At 37.5% G+C, this 24,207-nt stretch overlaps 1 protein-coding gene across 1 annotated transcript in view; it reads right to left on the minus strand.

The window, feature by feature from the left end:
• The window catches only part of PTPN12 (protein tyrosine phosphatase non-receptor type 12), a 69,430-nt gene that overhangs the window by 17,934 nt on the left and 27,289 nt on the right, over positions 1 to 24,207 (minus strand). The window contains exons 2-11 of the mRNA XM_042872565.1: positions 20,884 to 20,992; positions 17,541 to 17,617; positions 16,477 to 16,572; positions 15,437 to 15,475; positions 14,585 to 14,656; positions 12,827 to 12,886; positions 9,620 to 9,762; positions 8,011 to 8,077; positions 7,335 to 7,412; positions 7,142 to 7,240 (exon numbers count right to left, since the gene is read on the minus strand). Of these exons, the coding sequence (XP_042728499.1) occupies positions 7,142 to 7,240; positions 7,335 to 7,412; positions 8,011 to 8,077; positions 9,620 to 9,762; positions 12,827 to 12,886; positions 14,585 to 14,656; positions 15,437 to 15,475; positions 16,477 to 16,572; positions 17,541 to 17,617; positions 20,884 to 20,992 (840 nt within the window). The remainder of the gene's footprint in view (positions 1 to 7,141; positions 7,241 to 7,334; positions 7,413 to 8,010; positions 8,078 to 9,619; positions 9,763 to 12,826; positions 12,887 to 14,584; positions 14,657 to 15,436; positions 15,476 to 16,476; positions 16,573 to 17,540; positions 17,618 to 20,883; positions 20,993 to 24,207) is intronic.

Raw genomic sequence — 24,207 nt, forward strand, 5'->3', positions numbered from 1 at the left:
ATTTGCACACATTCATATATTTTTATATATACACATTTCTACATAGAAAAAACAATATGCACGAGTCTAAAGTTGATAAACGATTTCCATACACACACTACAGCCAAAGATCCAATAAAACAAAGGAGAAATTTAGTGCTCTCAAGTTTAGTGTACAATAATTATTATTTTTTAAACTCCAATAATTTCATTTTGAAAAGTGATTAAAAAAAAAGAACTACAAACATCTCTAATGTATGCAATGGATTTCAAAGGACAATACCAAGTTCAGACAACAGAACCCTTACCCTCTTTCAGCCAATCTGTTCATAAGAGGTGACAGAGACTGACCTCCTCTGCTCATACAAAACAATCAAAAAACTCCCTGTTAATTAATGTTTGTCAAATGCAAGTGTGACAAACATTTTCTCCTTTGCAAGACAGGTGATAACTAAGTTATCTCAACTGCTAACTACCCTCGCATAAATTCCAGTTGAACATGCTACATGCACACTAGCAGTGATGCCCTACTGTTTGTGTGTCAGCAGATTGTGTAAGCCCTTTCAGACAAATTAAACAGGGAGCTCCTTGTCCTGCTGACCACTGCTGCATACCTCTCAAGTATTATGGAGTGAGATTCAGTTAGCAGATAAAAGCCACTCACATTTAGACCATCACAATTGAAGCTTCCATTATTGTCAGCCAAGCTGAAGACCTCACATTCTAGAGACCAGTCAGTACAACAGGCATAAAAGTAACAGACCAGTCAGCTCTACTAGCTGAGTCTCGAGCCTACATTACAAGCAAAGCCTGAATTCCAAACCATGGTCTGCCAATTTTTGTTTCCAGATACGTGGTTTCACATTTTGCAACAATAAAGCACACTCACTCAACTTGCCAAAAAGCTGACATCTTTACGAAAGTTTCTCTTTAAGTCTCTGTCAGTTGAAAACTATAAATAGCGACTTCCTTTTCCCAAAGAAACAGAAAAATAGAGTATCTGACCAAGTTGCACCTAACTGCACACTGAATAAGCTCTACCCAATGGGTAGCAATGTGAAATGTACTGTGAAACAGATTAAACACACTTAATGCACTACTTTTTTGTACCTATTAAGAAGCTAAAACAATAACATTTGTTGCAAATCAAACCCTTTCAGAGATTTACTGCATCAGTACTACCTCAACAATCATTCTCAGCACACAAAGTGCTGATAACACAGCACACCACTCCGAAACTGATTGTCCAGAAAAGGAGAGCAACTGAAATGGCTGATGAGATAGTAAGAAAAAACAAACATCAGTATAATGCTATATCTGTAAATTGAATGCAGGACTTCGTATTTTAAAATAGTGTATTGATGCCTTGCTTTCCCACACACTGTGGAAGTCTTTTGGGCTCTTAATTTTCTTAAATTTAGCTTCAAACTATTCTAGACAAGCAAATTTTAGAAAAATCTCTGTAACAACATTCCAGACATTGATGGAATGAAAAATCACCACGTAACAAGGACATCTGATCCCTCTACTACTTTCCTGTCAAATACTAAGAATGGAAAATTCCAGATTTTTTGCTTCAGGCACTGGGTAACCGTACACACTGATTTCATCCTTAACATACGTGAAAACTAACTTCATCGGCCATTCAGAAAGCTGAGGCCAAAGAAGCAAGGGGTTACAGCATTCAACATCAATTCAGTTCTCAGCTCATTAGTTGTGACTCCTTCCATCTCCATCCCATCCCAGGCCATAAAAGTTATCTGACTGCCTCCTGTGTGCAGCCATCACTATGGATGTGTTTAGAGCTTAAAAGGCACTTTTAATTGTAAGAACTAGAATCTAAAGTTAGGAACAATGAATGCAACTGCACGCTGGAGGGCAGGCTGCTCTACCTTGTTTCACCACAGCACTTCAAAGCTTCATCAGGCAGAGATACCAGAAAGTGCGAGATTGCACAGGAAGGGTTTCCTACCCTTGAGCATCAGAGCTCACCAGAGCAGAAGCTTACAGTAGCACTGATGTCACATTTAAGCCCTGGTTTTCAAAGAGTTACTGGCAAAGGCCTCCTACAACATAAACTTCAACTAGTCTAGGACACAACCCGGGAGCTGCATCCCTGCTCTTCTGTTTGTAAAGAGAAGCATTTCTGAACAGACTTTTGCATGAGATACACTTTTCTCCCAGGCAGAAGAAAAAGCTTATTGAAGAAGCTAATATACATCAAAAATTTTGAAGTTCTATATTCATACAGTGAGTAGCTCAGTCTCTGCTTGAGACAAGCAACAGTAACTGAAGAGACGCTGCAGTACTCTGTCATACACTGGGAAAGCTTCAGACATATTACGTGTTTAAGAGGTTAGCTTATAAATCAGGATCACTTTTAAGTCACTTCAAAGTAAGAACATAGGAATTGTCACCAAAAAAAGAGGAACACTGTGCTGAACAGACTGAGGATTTCAACATAAATCAATTCACTTTTATACAATTCATACCCCAGGAGATAACGGATTTTTACTTAAAAGGTTGTCAACAACAAGAAGGAAGGCCAGATGCACTAACCCACGTAGAAGTCTTTGCATTAACTTTAAGCTGCTGCAACATTTTTAAATAACAGTACTCAGTTACTTTTCTTACTTTATTCTTCTTACTTTTAACTGAACAAATACTGCTTACTGAGCTCTCGGAGCAAGTCTGTTACTTGTTCTCAGCTGCCACAAGAGTTGCAAACAACCAGCATCTTAAGCATCCTTGAGTGATACCAACTCAGAGATTTCACCTTTGTCATAAATATAAATAACTGCACTGGTAACCATACAGAACAACAGAGAAGTATGACTGTAAAAGCAAATATAGGGTATCTCACAGGAATGACCTCATCACTAAGAGCAGATGGCAGTATTAACAAAAAGCTTTCCAGCCTTCCTAATCACAGCTTACTGGCATCAGACAACATTGTTGGTTGTCTGAACAGATGTTGTATTTTAGGGCAGAATACTATTTTGAAAAGAAAAGTATCGGCTTAGGAAAAAAACAGGACAACATACATACTTTATAAAGGCCAACATAGAGAATTATATTACTTATTTTTTTAATTGATTAGTAAGAGTGCAAATGACCTGCTTTCTTATTGAACAAAGTTTTCTTACCTATGCTATCTAGGCAAGCTTCTCATTGGAAGAAAACACGGGTAACAGTATGCATATAAAAAAATGAATAGGAACTTTTCCTAGGTTTACCCTCTACATTCCTCAGATACTGAACAGTTCAAGTGTTCCAACACACGCATACTAAAGTTCTGTACATATAAGTGAATATGGTGGTGAATGGACTTCAATCATGAGTAGTATTCCCCAGGGGTTGATAACTGAGATCCGTCCTGCTTAGTATCTTTATTGATGACCTGGACAAGGGGATTGAGTACACCCACATTAAAACAGTAAATCTGCAGTCAACACCAAGTTGGAAGGAAGTGTTGATCAGCCTGGAGGTAGGATGGCCCCACAGAGGGATTTAGACAGTCTGGATCAATGAGCTCGAGGCCAGTGGGATGAAGTTCAGCAAGATCAAGTGCTGGGTACTGCACTTCAGCTACAGCCCCAGGCAATGCTACAGGCTTGGGGCAGAGTGGCTGAAAGACTGCGGAAGAAACAGACCTGGAAGTGTTGGTCAAACGTAAGCCAGCAGTGTGCCCAAGTGGCCAAAAAGGCCAATGGCATCCTGGCTTGTATCAGAATCATGGCAATCACCTGGACAAGAAGCAGAGTTTATATGGCCTGTATCAATACGTGCAGAGTAACTCATGTTCCTTTGCTAATGAAGACAAACAAGGAATTCTCATAGCAGATGCCGTTTCTGAATTCAACTTGGTATGATGACCTACATTTTGCTATCATCTCCCAAGGGAAAGTCTCTTTCACCATCTGCAACCTCCTGTGCTCGAAGTATGAAACCGAGCTGTCACTAAATGACTAACTAGAGAATTGCAGTTCTGGACTGAGACGTCCAAGGCATCCCCTACAACTGAGGAATCTGCCCAGGAACTGCAATATTTTCTTTTAGAAGAACATACAGAAAACGTCATGTCAGCCAGAAGCTTTTTCTACTAGGAAATTACTAGAAGATATCCTGCAAAGACTCTTCCAGAAGTAATTCCATGGTTTCCCTCAAAAGGAATCAAGGCATTCCTTTAGTCCTTATTGCCTGAGAACCACAGTGCATCAGCAGATAAAGGAAATAGACTGAAATAATACACTCAAATGATTCAGAGTGAACACAATTTTCTGATCATAGACAGCAAGATAAATGTCTCCCAAGACACCTAAGATTTCTTCACAGTGCTATAATGGTCCAAAATCTCTCTCCAAGGTGCAAAACAGCGATGATAATTTCACTGGTTAAAACTTTTGGCCTAGTTGTCAAACCATTAATGTTTTGAATATCCACATTCTTCTTACAGCAGCAGATTCTTCCACAGCTTCTAGAAGCACAAACTACAGTAACAAATGTGCCACTTCTACAAGAGTGAGCGATTCTTAAGAGTACTAACGATGTCATGCTTTGGAGAAAAAGTTCTATTAATAAAGTGGATAAGGGAAAACCACAAAGACTTGCAGTACTGTAGCATGGTTCTTACTGTCAAGATGTGACAAAGTAAGAAATACTTCTCAGCAGACAATTGTATATTTATTGGTTTTTCGTCCCTTAAACAATCTTGATTTTTCTACATACAAGACATTCAACTTCGTGAAAATCCATCTGATTCATTTTTCCATGACAACCATGGTATGCACTTCAGCCCACAGAGATGCCCCTCAAATAACTCAAAAATATTTTGACAAAGCTCTGATATCTTATCAAATGATCAACACAAATCAGCTCACACCTGCTGCATAACTTCCAAAATTAAAACCAAGTGTAATCTTTTGATTTAATAGAAAAAAAACAGAGATGGCAACTCCAAACAGGATGACCAAGAGTTTCAGTGGAAGGAAGGTTGAGTCTAAGACTCAGCTTGATGTTTCAAACCAAGTCATCAAGTCTTAGACTCAGCCCCCAGTTGACTGTTTGAGACATCAAGAGTCCAACTATTCAAGGAGGGAATAAAAAAATAGTTCTGATCATCAAATTTAGTACCTCACTCACTTACCTGGTTGTGAAATTCCTACTTCCGAGCGTTATTTCACCTTTGTTCTGGAATTTGTCTAGTAGTGGGACAGTTGAAAGTACTGTGTTTAAAGAAACCTTTTCTTTCACTTACTTGTGCTTTAGACACTGCGTATTATTTTAAACACATTTACAGTTCTAAGAATTCACAGTAAGTACAACTGTGTAGTAGTATGTAGTAATTACATTATACTTTACTACACATGCATTTTCTACATGACTTTGAATTCTTCTCTCAAAACGTAGTAATTAAGATACAACCTAACTGAACTCTAAACATTGAGTGCATTTTTGTTGACTTTGTACAGTATTGTTTCCAGCAGGGCAGAGTTGGCAAGTTCACAGGAACACACGTTCAGCATTGTGTCTAAGTTACATCTCCATGAATACTGCTACTCATTGCCAATCAGATAAACTTTTTACTGTGATGTTGCTGGCAGACTGCTTACAAAGTGTACCTCAATTCAAGAAAAGCAATTGGACAATAAAATTACAAAGTCAACCTTATGGAGTACTCCAAAACTTCAGATAATATTATGAATATAATATTCATAATATAACAAGCGGGCAAAAAAGAACACATTTCAGCATCCTATAATAGTACTATATCAGAAGTAGAGCCATTCTTTTATCTGGAATTGTTTTCACTGAACACAATTAAAACCCCTCACATAAGCAGGATTCTACACTTGCTATAGTATCCATACTTTCCACAAGTATAAAGTAATAATTTTGTTTCATAGCAAAGTACTTTCTTGGTAACAGAAAACATGTCCATGTTTAAGAGATGCTCAAAGCCAGAAGACAAGACACAACCAAAACATTCAAGAACTCCTCCACCTATTACTCATTTCCAACCACCCATTAACTTAATGAGTTTATTCCTATATACCCATTCTAATGCTTTTCACTTGCCCCACTATTGCTATAAATTATAAATGTTCAATTCTGATAGGCAGACTAAGATCTAGGACAGAATGTAAACATATTCCACTACAATTTAACAGAGTGATTTGAAAACTTTCTGCAGCAGGCTTAGTTTCATCTCAAAGTAAACATGCATTCCAGGGCACTAAGACATGCATCAAAAAACTATGTCACCTCATTCAGCACTTCTTCCAGACCACAGATGTTCAGGAATATATGTCAATAACATGAAACATTTTTGATTCTAGGAAGAGTGCAGATACAGGTCAGATCAAAGTCAAATAGCCAGAAGATACTGCAGACTCTTATGCCTCTTTTTTTTTTTTTTTTTTAAAGACAAAGTAATGTCATTAGGAATCTGTTCTGTACAAACCTATTCGATCTACATATTCCAAAAGCTACTACATTTATTTATAACAAGTAAAATGAAAATTCCCACTCCAATTATGCTGAATATCAAACTCAACTCACTTACAACAACCTGTCCTACCCACATTGTACTTAGCCCATTAGGTTATTTCAGTGATGACTTACAAGCCTCAGAACTATTGCACGAATTGACAGAGTCTTAAGAGAACTAACAGAAAAATCCAGGAATGAAAAGTGCCTTAGACTTCCTACAAAGAACCATATAAAAATGCTAAATCCCTAACATTAAAGATTTTTTGCAGCAAAGTGCAGTAGTAAGATAAATGCAAATCTACTGGTTTAAAATTGGGTCCAGTGGTGGCAGGGAGGGAGGGAGAATAAAATTGGATGAATTAAGCTGAGTTCATACACACAAACTTACGTGCAAACTAAGTTTTGCATTTCATGTATACTAAAATTCTATTGCTTCTCCCACCACAGTTGGCATTTGGTGTATGTGGCAATTATTCTGTTATTTATCAAAAATTCTTACAATCAAATTTCAGTGTAAGCTAAGTACAGAATAACTCCCTACTCAGCAAAAACCAAGCAAACCAAGTTATTCATCTTCCTTAACAGGAAGGAACAATTGAAAATAAGACTTCACAACAAAAACCCAATCACAGTTACAACTGATGAAAACTCATATGGGAAAGGCACATACCACTCCATCTGCAATCTTCCAGTCCGTACAGCTCTCATATTTTTGCAGTTGCTTTTCAAACAGTTGTGCTATGGCTCGATGGACAAGTTCATACTGCTCCTATAGTAGTTTATCAGATAAAAATTAGTGCAAAAGACATTTATAGAGAATGAGTGGTATATTATCACAAGATGCATTGTAAAACAAACTATACCTTTGTCTGCACTGCAGAATGCCTTTGCGTCCTCATTTCCTGTATTAAATTAAATACATTGAACTCTTCAGGTATTTTCTGAAATATAGAAGGAAGTCATTTATATTGATGTAACTGCTTGTAAAATAGCAATATTTTTGGATGCCTAACTTCTGCAAGTGCAAACAATCAATTCTCTTGACTTTGTAACTACTCAAAATTCTTTTATAAAGCAATCCTTCTCCAGAACTTGTTTTTAAACATTTCATTTGGACCAGATGAGAGCATTTAAAAGCTTTCTGAAAATGAGACATTCAGTGGAAGCATTAACACAACATCTGAACATTAACATTTCACAAGCTAGAAACCCCCAGAAGACATTATCTCTGTACAATCTAAATATAAAGACTTCAAAAGCTGCAAAATCAGAGATGCTGGAAACAACATTCAAAATCACTTAAAACTGAAACATATCCAAATGAGGAATATAGTTCAGTGCTTTTTTTTTTCCCCAAAAAATAAAAACTTGATGTCAAAGGAAAGTTCACACCATGAATGTGATGAAGGTAAACGTCCAACCTGTCGTAAGAATTTTAGAACACAGAGACATTTCACAGTTTCAGAACATTTGGAAGCTCAATCAATTGTTGTTATGAAATGATGGAACGCCACAATTTTTTCTTATAAGGTTCCTTACCCCAGCTTTAAGCAAATTCCATGTATAATCTATGGCACAGATGGCTCCTGTTCTTCCACACCCTGCACTTTGAACATAAACAGGTACATTAGAAACTGTTTTAAATGGTTGAAAAGGCACTACAATTTTCATATTTCCAGAACCCATGTAAAACCAAAAACATTTAATTTACCCAGTTATCATTTTAAGCTTAAACCTATAACATTTTCAAATAACAAATTTAGTAGAGCAAAATTAAAGCTTCCAATGCAAGTTTCTTGTGGCTGACCAGAACTGCAGTCATGAAAGACATTTTGATATTGACTTTTTCGTTGCCTCTTTCCTCGCACTACTCCTAGTTACCACTGCTTCAACAGCAGCGATTTTATCCAAGTTTAATGACAGATGCTAAGCAGAAGAATGGAACACATTTAAAGAGCTTCCGCATTTTTCTGCTTCAGCAGCACACCTGTATTGTCTGCTTGTTACTAGCAAACAAGCTGAAAAAAGTGACAGTGACCTGTAGCAGTTATTCTTCCTAATGCATAAACACCTAGTTTTCCAGATAGAGTTACACTGCAATAAATATGTATCAATACATAGTTGTGAAGTTGTACTGGCACTCAAGAAAAACAGAACAAAGTGAAACTAACCTCCATGCTAAAGAAGTTCCTTTTAGGTTTAGACCTAATTGCTTAGAAAAGCAAGTTATCTGCATGCTGCTTTAAGATGGAAGAGTTCTCTAACACTTGTACAGAACACCCAAAATTAATAAGCCTCTGAGGATTCATAATTCCCCGGCTAACTAACACAAACTGAGTATTTTCCTACATGCAGCACAGTAAACAATGTTGATAACACACTAATGTTTGTTGTTGCCTGCTAAGCCAAGGCAATTCACAGCAAAGGGTTCAAGGAGCTGGGAGGGAAAAGAATTGGGACAGCTGACTTAAACTGGCCAAAGAGTTATTCTATACCACGTGACATTAAGCAGAAGGAGTTTTGAAGGGAGGGAGTTAATTGCACCCTCTTCTGCAGCTTGGGGGGCTAGCTGGGCATCACTCCGGGGGTGGAAAACAATTACTTGTGCATTACTTGCTTTTTTAATATATACATATGATATAGATATATGATATATATATATATATGATCATGTTTATAGCCAAACAAACAAACAAATAAATAAATAAATGTATAATACAATATATATTGTCATATCTGTTTTCCTTTTCTCTATCTTAGTAAATAGTTCATCTTAACCCATGTGTCCTATTTTGTTGTTTCTGATTCTTTCTCCTACCCCCCTGGGAAGAGGGGGAGTGAGTGAATAACTGTGTGATAAGAAGCCACCTGCCAGGTTAAGCCACAACAAGAGATCTTCAGAAGTTTGTCCTAAAGAGGAGATGAATGCTTTAAGAGCCATGGGGATAATGTTCTCAACTGCAATAGAATTCTACTGTGACGTGCACTATATGGGGACTATATCAACCTGAGCCAAGTTTTGACATGAGGAAATATTCCTTTTTATAAACTAAAATAATTGCAATTTGGAATCAAACTAGCCCATCCCATACTAGAAGTCTAAATTTCTAAAACGTATATAAACTTTAAAACTAAATGTACTTGATACCTGCAGTGTATGCAGATTGGTACGTCTTCATGTTCCTGGTATTCTCTCATCAAACTGATCATGTCCAGAATAGAATCAAAAGATGACGGGACATCGTGGTCAGGCCAGTTAACATAATGAAATTGATAGACACTACGAGTTTCCTAAGGGAGAGGAATGAAAGTTGTTAGTTACAATGCATATTTGAGGAGGTTGTGTGAAATAAATTATTTAGTGAAGCTCCTTAATAGCCCAGACAATCAAAGCCATTTTAGTATATAAAACACCTACAACTTACGCAGCTAAAAAAAACCCAGGAAATTCTGAAATGTTTGAGTACTACAGGTGCATGGATGAAAACATTGCAAGACAGTTTGCTGAAGGAGTAAAGAAAACACCTCATGAACACATGGGATATAGGACCCATAATGCTGCACCATCTTGCAGATTCTCCATCCCTACAGTCTTCAACTTTGAAAGGATGAAAGGAAAGCAAAGACCATCAGGAAACCACCCCCTTTTCCAGTCATGCTGCTATAACTGGAAATTTTCTGTCATGTCGCTTTGACAGACTGCAAAATAAAGTGTGCATGCAGGTAAAAATTGAGGAACTTAGAATAATTCAGGCTACATCCAAGATGGCTCACACTTGCAACTCTGTCGTATACTTTTATCCTAGTTGCTCATTTCACAATAGGACGTAGGTAAACAGCAGGTTTTAAATCACATCAATTGCTCAGCTACCAGAATTCCTTACAGAACAGCTCAAATTCTCACTTTCACTATTACCCAAACTGCCCACAGGAAAGCCACTGGTACTGAAGCTCTCCATGCTGTTGACACATCTCTCGATTTCAGCATGCACTTAAAATAACTGGAGAGGCAGGAGCATGAAATTTTTGTCATTATTAGAGGTTACAGGTTAAAGGACCTATACCATCTTCTTTTTAGTTATCTGAGAAGCAATCTGGTGGACTTTTGAACGTGGAAATTTATATGGTCTTCCAACTGAAACAACTATTTCGGAAATGTTCCTTTTATTAAATCTGTGAAAACACTGTAGGTAGCAAAAGAATGTCCAGTGTAAGAAAACAAAAATAAATCCAACTGATTATGTGAAATCAATGTCATTGGCAGGGAAGACAAATACTTACGGTCCATCAAGAACTTCCACTTAATTACATTTAAAGAGTCATTTTTCCACATCGGCAGAACAGTCAGAAAAAATAATTTCTAAATCTAAGCTTTTTATATATAAATTAGAAATGAAAAGGAATCTTCATAGTCCTCTTTATTGTAACTTTTTAAGAATCCCGTTGATTTAGTTCATAATAATTTTCAGCTTTCAAACTAGTTTTCCTCACGGCAATTAGGATAACTTCCCATATTCACATGACTTAATTTCCCCCACAGTATTTTGAATGATATCCCACTGAACATTCTACAGAAGGGACAAAAGTTGTCTTTATTCTAGAAAACATTCTAGAAAGTGTGTTGAAGGATCTTTCTGCCACAAAAGCAGATTTACCTCCTTGGTCCAAGACTACATTTAGAATTCTTCAAGATAAGCCTGTAAGTCGCTGTCAGTATGTGTTTTACATATACAGCATAGATCTTTTATTATCACGAGGATGAAACCTCAAAGAAATCTTGAAAAAAATACAGAAGTCAAGCAACTGAATATGATTTGCATGTATGGTATGGACAAGCAAATAAGGAACCCCTTATGGTTTCTGAAGTAACCATTTCTCGAAGTTTGGGTAATAAAAATACCTGATTCTGCCTTGGGGTTTTTAATCTTTTCGGTTTTGTTTTTAATTCACCATACCAGTAAACGCTGCAAAAACCAGTTACTGTTATGCAGTTAATTGCTGCCATATCAAAAAATTCATAGGATGGTCAGCTGTGAGCATTCAGAAAACACGAACAGAAATGAATTGCACACGTCTTGCTGCCAACACCTAGGAAGCCACAGCAAACACAAATCACCCCTCAAACGGCACCGCATTAATAAGCGGCTTTGACAACTGCTGTGATATCAGTTATTGAAATGGAATACAGAAAATAAACATGAGTTATGTTGCAATAGATTATTTCTTAATTTATCATGCCAAAAAGGATGGCAAGCATTCGTTAAAAGAGACTGTCAACCTTCCTGTTTTTGCAGGAGTGTTACACGTTTATTTTTTTGTTTACTGAATTCCTTTCAGGAAAAATAGTTCACCTCAAATTTCGAATTTAAGTTCATTCACTCTTGGCCTTTACATGAAAATACAAGTGTTCTTATTTCATTGAACGGGTTACAGTTCCTTCTTACAATCAACACTTCTGATACTCAGTTTACAAAGCAGATTTCATGCTTTACAGCAGCTCCTTGGGACTAAAGACTTTAACCAAGATAAATTAACTATTTTTTCCACAGTCAGACAGATTGTAATCTTACTTAACTGCCAACAAATACCGTATACGAATTGAGTTACCAGACATATTCGTGAACACTAAGATAACTCTTCAAAAATTCATCTTAGCTCTCTTTTAAAAGTACATTTCTACTTTATCCTTCTATATAATCACACACATTTCTCCCATGTTTCCCCTTGCAGACTTTCACCAACCAAAAAGACAACACAACTTCAGCAAGAATATACCACATTTTTCACAAATATTACCATTTTAAATGCTAAAAACGTTTTTTCCCCCAAAGCTACAAATAGAAATCTTGAAAAAAAAAAATCATGATATTGTCACTCTTGCTTTATTTAGCAAGACAAGTGTATTAATGGGCATAAGAAATATCCCTTAGCATTGCAAAGCCCCTCTTGATTAAAAATTATGGAATGAATTCTAACAAGTACTTACACTCAGCCCAAAAAAAAGGCTAAAAGGAAGCAGTCTCTTTTGACGAGTTTGATTCAGCCTGTGATCAGGTTTTCAGTTTGGGTAAAGAATAAAATATTTCTAGGTTCACAGCAGCTTTCCAGCTGTTAATGCACGATAATAAAGACCACATGCCTTTGTCCAACCAAAAAGAAATGTAGTTTCACTACTCTTTTCTTATGTACTGTAGTTTTTAACATCACTTCTACATTTGACAATTTACATACATACAGAATCATCACCTAATAAAAGGGAAGACATTTTCTTCAGCTCCATTCGCTGTATCACTGCAGAGAACTTTCTAGGCAACCATTAAGTCACAGATAAGACCAGAATTCCTCACGTACTTACATTCTGAAATTCAAGTAATAACGTTCTAATGAAGTAATCTGTTCTTGCTTGCTCAGCTTCCTAAAGAAGATAAAACAGTAATGAATTGAAAAAAGAAACAAACACATGTAACTAGAACACATACAGGACATAACTGAAATCCAAACTCAGTGTTTGTTTTCATTTTTTAATTTACAGTTCTCATATCTGTTATTTTTCCAAAGATGGACAATTAAAATGTTGATTCTAAACCAAAGGCAACATATCTTGCTGCAAACAATATACTTCTGAAAGATTTTGCTTTCACTTAAAATAAAAACTGGGGTTTTCCAAGTGAATAACTTGCACCTGAAACTGTCAGTAAGTACAATATACAGGCCTCAATTTATGGAAGAAACAAAGATACATCACCAGATGTGTACAAAGGCAACCAGGTACTACTTTCCACCCAGGAAACACCAATCTTACAATCCTATAATTATTTCTGTGGTTATGCTCCTGCATACCTCATTCTTACTCACACCCTGAATACCTCACAATCATAGAACCACAGGATCACCAAGGTTAGAAAAGACAGAATCACAGAATCAGAGAATCACAGAATGGCCAGCATTGGAAGGGACCTCAAGGATCATGAATCTCCAATCCCCCTGCCACATGCAGGGCCACCAACCTCCCCATTTAATACCAGACCAGGCTGCCCAGGTCCCCATCCAATCTGGCCTTGAATACCTCCAGGGACGGGGCATCCACAACTTCTCTGTGGGCAGCCTGTGCCAGCACCTCACCACTCTCTCTCCACTAACCCATGTCTCCTAGTACCACATATCAACATTTCTTGAACACCACCAGTGACAGTGACACCACAACCTGCCTGGGCAGCCTGTTCCAGCATGTAACCGCTCTTTCAGAGAAGAAATTTTTCTAAATGTCCAGTCTAATCCTCACTTGGTGCAACTTGAGGCCATTCACTCCAGTCCTATCACTAGTTATGTGGGAAACCACCTCGCCACAACCTGTCTTCAGGCAGTTGTAAAAAGCCATAAGGTCTCCCCTGAGCCTTCTCTTTTCCAGACTAAACTTCAGTTCTTTCAGCTGCTCTTCATGAGACTTGTGCTCCATACCCCCCACCAGCTGCTTTCTTGCCCTTCTCTGGCACACCCCAGGGCCTCAGTGTCTTTCTTGCCATGAGGAGCCCAAAACCGAACACAGCACTCAAGGTGTGGCCTCACCGTGCTGAGTACAGAGTAACGATAAACTCCCTGCTCCTGCTGCTAGCACTATTTCTGATACAAGCCAGGTTACCACTATAAAGCTAAAGATACTGTCAGGAGAAGAGAAGAAAAAGTCTAGTATCTACTTTATTTATGATACCTAACTTCATGTTCCTCAAAAAAAGTAAACCAATGCAGTGTTACTTTTATTCCTCTTACAGATCTAGAAAGCATAAGCGATAATGTAAAGAAACAGCTACTTGAATATTATCTACATTCTTGATCAGCTACAGACATTCAAAACTACGTGATGTAAAGTTAAAGAAATGGCACAACAAGAAACAAATCCAATGCACATGACCCCCGCTTAAAAAAAATCACAATGAATTCAAAAATCCTGCAAGACTTCCATGCACATACCACCCTCCATCATTTTCTTTTGTGTCTTCAGTAAAATTTGATATTGAACAATTGAATGTTTCTTCCATAACACAAGGCCTGACACGAGTTGGGTACCTACTATAAGCTAATGGAGCAAAACTCTTTTATAAAGCTTAATACTTACACATGAAACACAAAATGGTCCAAAAGTTACTGCTGCTTCTCCATACAATGGCCAGTAACGTTCACATTTTTTCTGTTGAAGCAAAGAACCCTAATTTAGTTGGTACATGATATTGAAAGATGGTTAACAACAGAAAGAGCAGACAAAATGACAGTTACTAATGCCTTGTTCTCTATTCTTCTATTTCATTCTATTTTCTTCTATTTCAGCTGAAGCTGTCTCTTAAGAAAGTAAGGAGTCCTTTGTTTTGGTGTAACAAATACAACAAAAAAAACCCCACAAGAACTAAATCAATAAATATAGTCTGTGGAGTCTTTGTAAATAAGAACATGAACTTCAGTACTGCCTGCATATTTGCAAGCATGCATCCATCGTACAGAGGGAGGCAACAAGAGCTAATCCAGTTTTTGCCCAAGTTCAGAGTTAAGAATTGCGGAATGCTTTTCTTCCTCTTGGATCTTAAGAATAGATTTTAAAAGATGGATTGTTTTTGCAGCTGTATCAATTTTGAGAGGAAATTCTGAAGGAATTGGTGCTTTGATGGTTGGCATACATCTCACTAAGATGTACTTCTTTAATTCAAAATAACACGAGCAGAAACAGACCATCAGTTCAGTTCTGTATACAGAGACATAATGCACATCCTGACAGAACTCCTAGACCATAACACAACACTATGAACAAAGAAGAGCAGTCACATTCATCCTTTCTTCTGTGCATAGGAATAAGTGTATTCTCATTCAATCAAATTACTTTTATAGTTACAGAATTCACACACACACAGTTTAACAGGTAATGACATGTTGTCCTACACAGGAACTGCTCACTTAGTTTTGTATTTAGTACACTTACCCTTCCCATTTCAAATTCTCGACAGGCCATTACAATTATCTGAAAAGGAAAAATGTTAGCTAGCTTTAGATAGAAGAAAGATCACAAATACTTTACTGCTTGCTTTTAGCTAAGACAATACAGATACTCCTTAACTGGCTGCTACTGAAGGAACTGATCTATAGCTGCACATTCTTTTAATACTAAAATAGTGTCCGAGTTCTATTCTGCACAAAACAAGCCAAAACACTAATAAAATATTAAAAGCCTACCTAATTGGATCATTTGAAATCACTGCAATCCCATATAAGTATCTTACTCATTTAGCCAGACTGTACTACTGTAACAATGCAGAACCATTTGCTAAATATAAGAAAAAACACTGCTGTATCTGTTTATAACAATACAGACTGCTTTTTTAAATCAGTGCAAAAAACTATGTCAAAAACTAAAACAAGATTGCTTAGGCAAAGAAATTTCAGGTATGATAATCTGAATAACACCACCAAAAAAACACCACAAAGTACCTACTTGTTACAATAGTAAGCAGCTATCTTTAAAGGGTCTGGTAAAAAACAAACCAAAAAAAAAATTCAGAAACAAAAATTTCTTCGTTGAATCCAATTTGAATAGTACTTAAAATTTAACTCCTGACAATAACTGTTTGAAGAGACTCAGAAAATTCAGAAAAACAAGTTATCCAGAATTAGCGTAACTAAAAGTTAGACACTCCTTTTGTTTCTAATGCTCCTTCTGCATCCGATTGTCTGTCCACATTAAGAGTCAAAATGGCACGGTCTCTTGGAGGAGAAGGGATTAAGTACTGAACTGTTCATAAAAAAACATTATTTCATATATAATCAAATAACTACATTTTATTACATTATTGAATTGAATAATGACACACAGATGTTAATTTTGTAGTTTAAGTAGCATTCTGAGACAAACCTCTACTAAATTACCATCAAAATTCTTGTTAATAGCTAGCTCAAACAAGAAATACAATCGATGTACCATGAAATAGGGTAATACACAATTCCTGTTTTTAAGTAGGTACTTACAGCCACATTGTATTCCCATATCATCCTCCAGAAATCTATTACTGTATTTGCTAATGGTCCCTGGGTAGCAACATACGCCTTCGGCCCATGTACTCCCTAGGACAGCACAAAGGAACCATTAATGTTTACAAAGACAATTTATCTGCACTGAATAAAAAGCTTTCATTTATAATTATGTAAAATTAGAACTCTGATTTTGATCCAACAGGAAAGGTGAACATGAAATAGGAATCCAGTTGACATTAGTCATAATTTTGCCAGTGATTTCAAGTAGGCCTAAGATAACAGCTACTGCAGTGGCAGAGACTGCAACAGAAAGCATTGAGTTTAACAATTTTGTATGCTGCACTGCTGAAAGGTGTAAGTCTGCACTGTTTATTACTTATGTCATGGTCATCATGACCCGCCTGGATGCCTCCTTGTGCGACCTGCTGTAGGGAACCTGCTTTAGCAGGGGGGTTGGACTCGATGATCTCTGGAGGTCCCTTCCAACCCCTACGATTCCGTGAAATCTTTGGAATATTTCTTTTTCTGTTAAAGTACTCCCTTTGAAAAATGCAAGGAATACAATTATTTCAAAACCCAAAGATTTTGAAGCGTTTATATAAAAAGGTTGAAGACATTTACAGCGCCTTGGTTTTAAGAGTGTTAGGTACAACTACTACTGCCACAGACATTAAGAATGCATAGAAGCAGGCACAGTTTGTCACACACAATGCCTCACTTATGTTCTAAAAACAGCTTCTCTTAATATCCAGCATTTTCAACAGCATCAATTGTTCAAAATATTTCTATCTAAACTTTGCTATGGTATAAAGGTCCAGTTTGGTTGTCTGTCACCTTAAAATGAGGTTTTTCAATATTATGTTTAAACCTGAAGCAATACAGGTTACAATATTGTCCTATAAATGACATTAGGTTTGTAAATTTTATTTAAGCCAGAGTAAAAAACATTTTTTCCTCCCAGCTCTGAATTCTAATCTCAGGGTAAAACACAAAAGCTGCACTGATCTGAAATAAAAGCTTCGACCAAATTTTAAACCCATAAGGATAATAATTCATACCTTAATAAAGTTTGCATTGATGTAGTCGGAATCTTGGGGGGGAGTTTTTAAGGTCAGTTTAACTCGGCTGTGATCAACTGAAAGAAGAATATATTTTTTAATGTAAAGAATTACAACATGTAAATCAATACATAGTAGTAAATATGGAACACACTGTAAATAGAGTATCAGAAGGACATATTAACCCTTGAAAAAGCATTCCCAAAAACCTGCATCAGAGAAACAGGTCCATTAATGAAATAAACCTGAAATTCAATTGATTAGAAGTAAGCCAAGTGGCAGTCACACAACATTATCACAGACCACGATGGACAGAACTAAACAAACGCCTACTGTATCCATAAAGCTGAAAGAGTAAAGCACAACCACCTGCCTAGTTAAAGCTGTGGGCAGGTCTCAGTAGGCCATCAGCTATTACAGTACTACGCATGCACTGTGGCTTCTTGTTTCAGCACAGCCTGACCTCTGCTCCTCAAACACAGGGCTGGGCACTTGGCTGCGGCACAGAACCCTTCCCTGCTTAACCTGAAGCAGCCAACTCCCTCATTTACAAGATTTTGACATTTCAAATTTCAACACTGGTCATTAAGGAACATCTCTGAGAACATTTCCTGTAAGAATACATCTTTGGAGATCAAAATTCCCAGAAATCTTTTAAAAATATCCTTTACTACTTGATTTGTTCTGCCAACATTTTGGCTGATACCAGCGTTTCCTAGAAAGCACCAACATATCATTCAAAACGTCTCCACAATAAGAACCAATTTAATGTAGCACCACAATAAATTGGAAATGAAGAATGAAGAAAGTATCCTATAGATTTGAATTGGAGAACATACAGTGTATGCAGAAACAGTATCTGCCCAAGTAGTTTCTAATACTTCCTGCTTCCAGGGTTGATTCCTAAGCCATAAGGCAGCTGAAATTGTACTAAGAGTCTAAATTAAATAAAAAACAAAGAACAAGTCCATCCAAAAAGAAGAAATAGGAATGGTTTTGGGGTGTCGGGATGTTTTGCTGGTGCAAAACATGACTGATAATACAAGTGCCCTCAAGAAGTACATGCTGAATGTTAATTCTCTACTGAAAACTCTTCCAAAAATCCCAAGACAAGGAATTTCTTTCCAGAGCCTGATAACATGCAGAAAACATTTGTGTCACTGTGTGTTGCTTCCTAAAACTGGACAAACCTCAATGAATGCAAAGGCAATACTAAAATAAATACCCAGAGAAACCATTACAACATACTACTCTGTAATACACTATCATATGTACAGTGTAAAAGTGTGAAATCTTCATAAATATACAGTGATCTCACAAATACTAAAAAGTATTCTTAAGTGATGGATTAAAGTAATTAAAACTATAGGCTAATGAGGGCTCCTATCTTTCCAGCACAGTAGATCCAAAATTCTAAAGCAGCTGCCAGATGTCAGCACTTCCAGCCTTCCTTCATCTGCCACAGCTCAGCTCTTCTCCCATTTTAGCTTCAAAACACAATTCTCCAAAGGAAATTCTAAAGCAAGCTCCAGGTTCAGGAGATTAACTGGTTTTGCCTTTTTTTTTTTTTTTTCTTGAGCTTTATACATAGCTTAAAGGCTCTGCTCAGAATTACAAATTGGTGTCTTCAAGTAATCAGTGAACACCACGGTTAATTTGAGTGTCATTAAGGATGGCTTCGTAAAAGAGCACGCATGGTCATACCGCATTTACTCTGAAGCCCGCATCAAGTTAGTACTGAAGAACTGATCTCTCTGGTAGTAGTAATCATTTCTGATACACAGGGTTAATCTCCTATTAAGCCGCATTTGTAAGCTACCTTCTGCATTTACAAAATAAGTACCATACCCATTCTTCCTCACAAACATCTTCTGGATTTTATTTCTCTGTCAAGCTGGTCTCCCATCACTTCACTGCTAGAACTTTTTGGCATTCAAAGATATTCTCACTTCAACTGAATGTTTACCTTCGATTTCCTCATCATCAGCTTTGAGGTTTGCTCATTTTCCCCACTGTATATTCTTTCAGATCCTAATGCCTCATGCTTTGATTTTTTCAATGTACTAAAAGAAAAGCTCATCCCTCATTCTAGCTATGGCCTCTTATTGCCACAATGGCTGTTGTGACTCATGGATTCAGCTTCAGTGCTACAGAATTTTTCTTGTATTTTTATCTAATTATCAATAAGCCTGCAAGGAATAAGCAGAATAAAGGTATCATAACAACAACTTCCTCTCTCTCACTGTTCCCATTTAACATTTTTCCTCACAAATTAAAACAAAGCCCAATAACATCTCACTGTTTTGCTGCTTTTGAGTTCAGTGCCGTGCATGTCCTGCCTTCTCACCACAGCAGCAGCCATTATGCCCACCTTGTTAAGCAATCTGGGGCCTGTGGCTCTGTGCCTAAGCTGACTGCTGGAAGCATAGCTCCAAGCTCTGGAAAGGGGTAAAAACTCCATCTCTAGAGAAACAAAACCCACAGATACACCACAGTCTGAAATGCAGAGTTTATTACCAGACTATATCTTGAAGCCGAAAGCTAATGATGCCTAAGAACATTTTCAGCTTCAAATGGATTATAAGCCTTCAAACACTTCTGAGAGAGCTAAGTGGAACAGACTTGTCGTTAATCTTCTGGGATATGAAAAATGGCACTTGTCAGAAGGCCAGCCTTTAATCTTGCTGACAGTTACTCATATTGAGAGCACAGCAAGAACTGCTGAGATGTGTGGCATCATGAGATGCACAAAGTGAACTTGCAACACACAATCCTGTCACAAGATCTGTTATAACTGTATACTTGGTTTTAGAATTTTAAATTCTGCTCTGAGTCACATTTTGTGTGCTTGAACATGAAACCATTTTACTTGGGCCATAGCAAAATACAAACAGAAGATACTCAACATTGATCGCTCTCAGACATGGCTTGCAGAGTATGAACCAGCAAGAAAAGATCAATTCTACTTCAAACCACAAACATGGGCTTCCTTAAAATCTCAGTGAGATCTCACACTGATGTTCATTTTCCATCACGAAAATGAAAAAGATACATACAGTTAAGGACACAGTAAGGTCCTAGAGTTAAAATGAAAGCCTCAGCTTGATATGGCCTGAGACCCAGCGAATATTGTATATTTGGGTGATAACTCCCCCAGCAAAATACATAAATCTCCACTTTGCCTGCCAAGTTAAAAATAAAAACTCCAAGAAAATGATCTTTCAAAGCATCTCTAATTTTGTTTGTTGTTGTTAACTACATAACGAAATTTAGAGTACATTAAGAGTACTTTATCCTCTATTATCCTTCCTTTATCCTCTATTAACAAACAAATAAGACTTACATGGTAATATATCCTTGTATCTGTTCTTCTTCACATTTTCTTCCTTTTCACCAGTGGCTGTTGGATAGATCTTCTCTGTTCTGTATTTTGTGGATAATCTTCTTAATCTCTGAAATAAAACATTTATGTTATCTTTTCAAGCCTTAAGGCAATAAAGACGTGGCTAGGTATCAGCTTCATTGATGTATATGGATAAACAGATCACTCAAAAAAACTTCCCCTACATCTTTACAGTTTTCACCAGTTTGTTGTTGTTTTTTTAAAGCCTGATTACCCGGTAGGTACTTTTTGCTCAACAGCAGTTTACAACCAACTTGGAAAGACTCTACACAGAACTCTGAATAAGCTGCTAGACTGTGGTCACACAGCTGCATTTTAATGAGAACACACACTGCCATGTTAGGGAATAAGGAGTGCATTATCAAGAATACATGTGAGAAACAAACATCTGTTATTGTCCAGGATTCCCGGAGGAACATCACAGATCATGCTGGCTTAAGAACAGCTGTTATTTTGCTGTTGAGCTCACACTGACAACTGAGCAGGAAGAACCTGGCTTTGGGCAGCTATCAGCTCCCAACACTCAACTCCCACTGAGTTTCAAGCTCATCCAGATTTCTCTGGTCTTTCTTTCAAAGGCCCTGCTGCTCAGGTATACGCTGTTCTTAATGAAGTGGGTGACAGAAGGTTTGTTGAACCTTCTAACCTTCTCACTCTGCACCTATTGCAAATCTTCTAGATTTGAAATAAGCAAAGCCTCTATTAATAAAAACTCTCTCATCCCTTCCTGCAGTGCAGGAAATAAAAGCAGTACAGCTTCATTCATCCCACTCAAGTTACGTACTTGCAACCTTAAACTGAGAAGGGAGAAAAGTACCTAATCTTATTCTGAATTGACACACAGATTTAAAAAGGAACCTGATGGCCTCAAAAAGAAAACGCTGGCTTCCAGCCACCACCAGTAGTTGCTAAACAGTCACTATTGTCACTGCCAGGGGAGCAGCACACAGAACGGGCAGCAGGAAGACAGAATTTTAAAAGTCAGTATTTCCAGTGAGGGGGGTCCTGTGCAGGGAGTGGGATACAGGTTGCTCATGCTTCCCCTTCATCTTTGATGCTTGAAAATCAGTCCTGAACTCTCAAAACATTTATGGTTTTCTTTTAGGCTGTGGAATTGTGGAAGGCTGGTTGTTAATCAGAAACGCACATTGTGTTTGTCACAGATTGCACAACAACATGCAGACAGGACTCTTGAACCAGTTGGAAAGGCACTTTTCTTCCTGAATTCTTCTAAGACTACAAAAACACTTGGAAGAATCACTGCAATCAGCCTAACCAAAAAGGAAAAATGAGTTGGTAATTCAACTCCCTTCAATGACTCCTCCAGAAAAAACAGAAAGAAAAGAAAGAAATTTAGTATTTCTGCTACTTACAGAAAAATCCTTCCATGAAATTTGGACACAGTGAAAAACATGTAAATGATGGACAGAAACTGCACGGATTCTCCTAATACACATGCAAGTTCATAAAAGTGGTGTTTACAGAGCAAAAATAAAGACTGTTTAAAAAAAGCATATATAGAAGCTCTATAATTCTCTATAAAAAGAGAACTTTTATGTCAGATGAAGCCACTGAATGCCAGGACGACTAATGGAATTAGTGCATTGTTTTCTTTTGTTGTTTGTTTGTTTTCTAACACTATTCTTGTAAAACTTACAATGTTAGGTGGAACAGAAAGTCTGACCAAACACTGACCAAAGTGCTAAATATATTACCTGAAAAGATTATACAACAAATAGATTCGATTCTTGAGCAGACTTGTTAACAGTCCCAGGCAAGAAGATTCCACGCAGACCATGCTAACCTTTGCATCACCAAAAGCAAATTCACAACCTGCATATGTACTTCTCTGAAAGAGTGGTCAGGCACTGGAATGGGCTGCCCTGGGAGGTGGTGGAGTCACTGACCCTGAAGGTGTTCAAGGAACGTTTGGATTTTGTGTTGAGGGACATGGTTTAGTGAGAACTATTGGTGACAGGTGGATGGTTGGACTGGATGATCTTGTAAGTCTTTTCAACCTTGGTGTTTCCGTGATTTTCTGTGATATAGTAGACAATTGGAGAACTCTAGTTTATGACATGGTACAGACAAAGAATACCAGGGAATGGTGAACCACAGAATCACAGAACCGTGTGGGTTGGAAGGGACCTTACAAGACCATCCACTGCCAGTCCTCTGTCATGGGTCAGGGACACCTCCATTGGATCAGATTGCCCCAAGCCCCATCCATCCCACCCGGCCTTTAACACCCCCAGGGATGGGGCACCCACAGCTTCTCTGGGCAGCCGTTCCTCACTGCCCTCTGAGTAAAACATTTCCTCTTAAAAATGCACACAGGACTCACTGCCCTATTTAACATTGCCCTTACCTTTGTCAAATTAAAACACAAGTTGGTAGTGCTAAGACTGGACACTGAACCGGGAGTCTACAAATAGCAAATATAATTCAGCTATATCAGCCAACAATTGTAAGACTGAAAAGTAGTTTGAAAGAAGTGATGAGCCTACAATCCAAAAAACACAAAACCCCACAAAAAGAAAGTGATTCTTCCCAAGCATAGCCACAAATATGCTCCTCATCTCAATATTTTATTTTTCATCTCCTCTTATTTTTCTGGGACAAGTGCTTTGATTGCGCTTAGAAAAAGTAACAGAGTAAAGTCTAGAGGGAAAAGAAACCTCTAAACACCATGAATAGAAGCAGAAGTTGTTTTCTGTGAAAAAAGACACCTGAGGAAGTGGTACAGGAGAAATAACAGGTATCAAAAAGCTATGCCTATTTTAAAGGTGGGCAAGAAAAAAAAAACAACTGTATAGGGTATAGTATGGATCTACTGCAAGGTGAAAGCACCAGAAATGGCCCAGTACCAACTTGCATTCTCTGGAGACCAATGAGATAATTCATCATATCCTTTTCCCTTACAAAATCTGCAAAATAGAGTGGAAAGCAGGACTAGCACAGGCCAGCTCTGAGGCAAAAACCAGGGAAGAAATGTGGCAGAATACACATCTCTGTTCCTAAATTACTTTTGGATTCATTGTTGTCACGCATATTTGTCCGCTGCTTTGTGATATGGGTAATAGCAGGTAAGTAAGCACAGCCATGAGAGCAACCAAAAAAGAATAACTATCTTTATACTTCTTTAGCGTAGTATTCTGAGCTACACAGAATAGTACCTACTTTATGCTTCTGAAGGGAATGTCTTCACTTAAAAGTAAGGAAAGAATTCTGAAAACTGAGCCTTGAATCACCAGGAGGAATGCT

Source organism: Lagopus leucura, unplaced genomic scaffold (genome assembly GCF_019238085.1).
Source record: "Lagopus leucura isolate 7727_CA_CO unplaced genomic scaffold, USGS_WTPT01 Super-Scaffold_100008, whole genome shotgun sequence".
In the NCBI taxonomy this organism is placed as follows: domain Eukaryota; kingdom Metazoa; phylum Chordata; class Aves; order Galliformes; family Phasianidae; genus Lagopus; species Lagopus leucura.